The following is a 3,467-nucleotide window of genomic DNA, read 5'->3' on the forward strand; positions in this document are numbered from 1 at the left end:
ACTTCCCTGTCCTGATCAGCAACGTGCAAGCCACTCTCGTGAGTGTAGCGAGGAGCCTGGGCGGGTGTATGTGACGCTTGGCCACTACGACACGAGGGTGTCGGACGTGATGAACTACGAGGCTGAGCAGCCCGGGGCAAACGACGACGCAAGCGGTGTTGCAGGTATGTAGTCGTCTCTGTTAATTCGGTTGAGCGTAGCTGACTGGGTTGCTTTTAGTTGCTCTGGAGCTGGCCCGGGTTCTGGCGAAGAGAAAGCCCGCCGCTACCATTGTGTTTGCTGCCGTGGCGGGCGAGGAACAGGGGCTCCTGGGCGCCCAGTTCATGGCACAAACTTTCAAAAATGCAAGTGTCAATGTTGAAGGCATGCTCAACGTCGACCTCGTCGGCAGCTCGGTCGGGTCTCGCGGCGAGAAGGAGCCCAACACAGTTCGCCTGTTCTGCCAGGGTCCTCCCTTGACCGAGACTCCCGCGCAAGCATCCCAGCGCCTGAGCATTGGCGGCGAGAACGACTCTCCGGCACGCCAGCTGGGGCGTTTCATCACCGAGGTAGCAGCCAACAAGTTCACCGACATGAGGGTCGCCATGATCTACCGACTTGATCGATTCCTGCGCGGAGGCGACCACCGACCGTTCCTCGAGGCAGGCTACGCGGCTGTGCGTTTCACCGAGCCCAACGAGAACTTCGACCATCAGCACCAGGATACGCGGGTGGAAGACGGCGTGCAGTACGGCGACTTGCCCGAGTTTCTCGACTATGAGTATATTGCGCGCGTGGCCAAGGTTGACCTGGCGGCCATGTGGTCTCTGGCAAACGCACCTGCCAAGGTGAACAATGTCAGGGTGAATGGGACGTGGCTCTCCAACGACAGCCAGCTATTCTGGGATCCGGTCAATTCGACAAACCTCGCGGGCTACGAGGTCGTGTGGCGACCAACAGATGCGCCGCTGTGGACGCATGCCCTTTTTGTTGGCGACGTGCGCACGGCGACTGTCGAGTTGTCAAAGGACAATGTCATCTTCGGAGTGCGGTCGGTGGGCAAGAATGGGTACAAGAGTCCTGTGACGATTCCCTTCCCGACGTGATGTCCGTTACCAAGGGATGGATGGAAGCCTGTGCATCATGGGACGGCAAACGCAGTTAGCACAGGTGGAGTCAACAAACAATCAGATATTTGGACACATAGGGCAGGACGTCGTCGCTAGATGGGTGATGACGGCAGACCCCCATGCCGATGCTATTTGTGTGATACGAGAGAGGGGGACGCGATGCTGCATAGTCGAGATGAAAAGCGGCGCTGGTGTAGCCGAGACTGATGACCTGCAGCAGACCCACGCACGCCGCCAGCCGAGACCAGACAAGCGCCCACGCAACGCAAAAAAGTCGACGCAGATGCAAGACATCAAGCATGCATCGTTTGTCGTTGGGCTCTTGGGATTCATGTTGTAGGAGGCGTCGTGTTTGGCAGTCGTAGTTGGCAGACAGCAAGATGTCTGGAGAAGCTTGGGAGCATCTTGAAGGACCAGTCGCTGGCCCGTGAGGCAGTTGGTGATGGAATGTGCATGGGCATGTCGTCTCAACAGAGTCCACGTGTGACGGGATGTTCCCTGGTCTGAGATGGTTCCATGGGTTGATGGATGTCGACAATCGGATTGTCTAGGTAGGCAATCCAGGATTATCTTGGTCAGACGGTCAGACAGGACCAAGGTTGGGAGGAGCTTTGGCAGGCGCTCACAGGAGCGGAAAGGCAGTGGGCAGAGCAGGTGTGGATGAAACGGAGCCCGGCCATGACGTTTGATTGGCGAGGGAGCAGCGCGGGGTAGCTCCCACTGAAACAGACGCCCCGGGCAGCAGTTCCAGCGTGTGATTCTAGTGGCTCATCCACTGGGAATCCTGGCATTAGTGCTGGCCCGCCCGCCGATCGACTGGCTCTCGCCGTTGCCCTGGCGACGCTGGCGACGCTGCCTCCGGGACGCGAAGGTCCCCCAGCACTAGCCAAAACATGTCGAACCCCAGCAATCAACGTGCTCCTCCTCCATCTGGCGATCTCACATTCCAGTCACCTTCGCTTCCACACTTTCCCTTACCATCGACCACGACACATCCACCGCGACGCGGCCGCGCTCTCAGACATTACCCTCGAAGCCTCCAAATCGTTTCCTTTCCGACCTGGGCCTTGCTGTCGCAGGACATGCACACCACGCAACTGACGTCCCGGTGACCATCATCAGATTGCTGCATGGGAGTGCACCGCTCGACCAGCGCATCTCGGGGGCATCCCGTGAACAGCAGACGCCACGACTCTACCGTGCTGCGATAGACCTTGTCGACACCTTCCAAACCACGACTCCGCCACCTCGCCGAACAACAGCGGCGTCATGGACACCAGCTACCTCGCCCAGCAGGTGGGCACCATTATCGGCCAACTCCACGGCCTCTTTGACGAGATTGGTGTCCCCAATCACGACCGTGAAACACGTGAATCAGAGGTAGATACAAGAACCGAGTCCTTCTACCAGCGTCTTGGCTAATGATGCATGAAGCTCTTCGAGGCTCTGTCGAAAGCCCTCCATGACCAAGTCCGGCTGGTCACTGCTGAGAAGGAGGATATGATGGATGAGGCCCAGCGGATGATCACGACCATCCGCCAGATGGAAGCTTCCCTCGACGACACTCGACGTCGCGATCACGACGACGAAGACTTGCAAATTACCTACCCGCTGACTCGCTGCCTGCAGCACCTCAAGGAGAGACACGTTCAGATCGGCAGGCTGCACAAGGAGCGGTTCGAGCAAGTCAAGAGTGCGTGATCCTCGATACTGCGTTGTCCTCGACACACCACCATCCGCGAGCTTTGCTAACCGAGCACAGAACTTGTTCAGGCCCTCGAATCCTACTCTTCCCACCTCGAACCTACCTTTGTCAAGATCGCTCTGCCGCCCACGGCGCCGAACCAATCGGTTCCTCCGTCCTTTGATCTCTCTCCGACGTACGTCGACAAGCTCGACAATGAATTCACCCGCGTCTACGAGGAATACACGCGTCGGGTAGCCAACGTCAAGTCCCTCTGCGAGCACATGATCCAATTATGGGCCGAGCTCGGCACGCCCCAGGCGCAGACCGACGGCGCCATTGTCAAGTACTACCGCGACTCGCCCGAGCAGCTGGGTCTGCACGAAGAGGACGTCAACCGGCTGCGCCAGAAGCGCGACAAGCTTGCCGACGAGAAGAAGAACCGCGAGAAGCACCTCGTCAGCCTGAGAGCAGCGGTCGAGGCGCTCTGGGAGAAGCTTGGCGTCGACAGCGGCGAGCGCAAGTCGTTCCTCAACGCGAACCGCGGTTGTGGCCTGCGCCAGATCAATGAGTTTGAGGATGAGCTCGCACGGCTGAACGAGCTCAAGCGGCAGAATCTGCATCTGTTTGTCGAGGACGCGCGGTACAAGCTGCAGGAACTGTGGGACGCCCTC

At 58.8% G+C, this 3,467-nt stretch overlaps 2 protein-coding genes across 2 annotated transcripts in view; both read left to right on the top strand.

Moving 5' to 3' along the window:
• Positions 1-109: 109 nt before the first annotated feature.
• VDBG_06923 (peptidase M28) lies at positions 110-1,085 on the top strand (the record flags this gene model as incomplete). Its single annotated transcript, XM_003003315.1, has 2 exons — positions 110-164; positions 220-1,085. 2 exons carry the CDS (start codon positions 110-112, stop codon positions 1,083-1,085), a joined length of 921 nt encoding a protein of 306 aa, XP_003003361.1.
• Positions 1,086-2,002: 917 nt separating this feature from the next.
• VDBG_06924 (conserved hypothetical protein) overlaps positions 2,003-3,467 on the top strand; it is a gene marked incomplete at both ends in the record, with an annotated part of 2,839 nt that continues 1,374 nt past the window's right edge. The window contains 4 exons of the mRNA XM_003003316.1: positions 2,003-2,058; positions 2,321-2,489; positions 2,544-2,802; positions 2,872-3,422. Coding sequence (XP_003003362.1) covers positions 2,003-2,058; positions 2,321-2,489; positions 2,544-2,802; positions 2,872-3,422 — 1,035 coding nt within the window. The remainder of the gene's footprint in view (positions 2,059-2,320; positions 2,490-2,543; positions 2,803-2,871; positions 3,423-3,467) is intronic.

This window comes from Verticillium alfalfae, genomic scaffold (assembly GCF_000150825.1).
Source record: "Verticillium alfalfae VaMs.102 supercont1.8 genomic scaffold, whole genome shotgun sequence".
Taxonomy (NCBI): domain Eukaryota; kingdom Fungi; phylum Ascomycota; class Sordariomycetes; order Glomerellales; family Plectosphaerellaceae; genus Verticillium; species Verticillium alfalfae.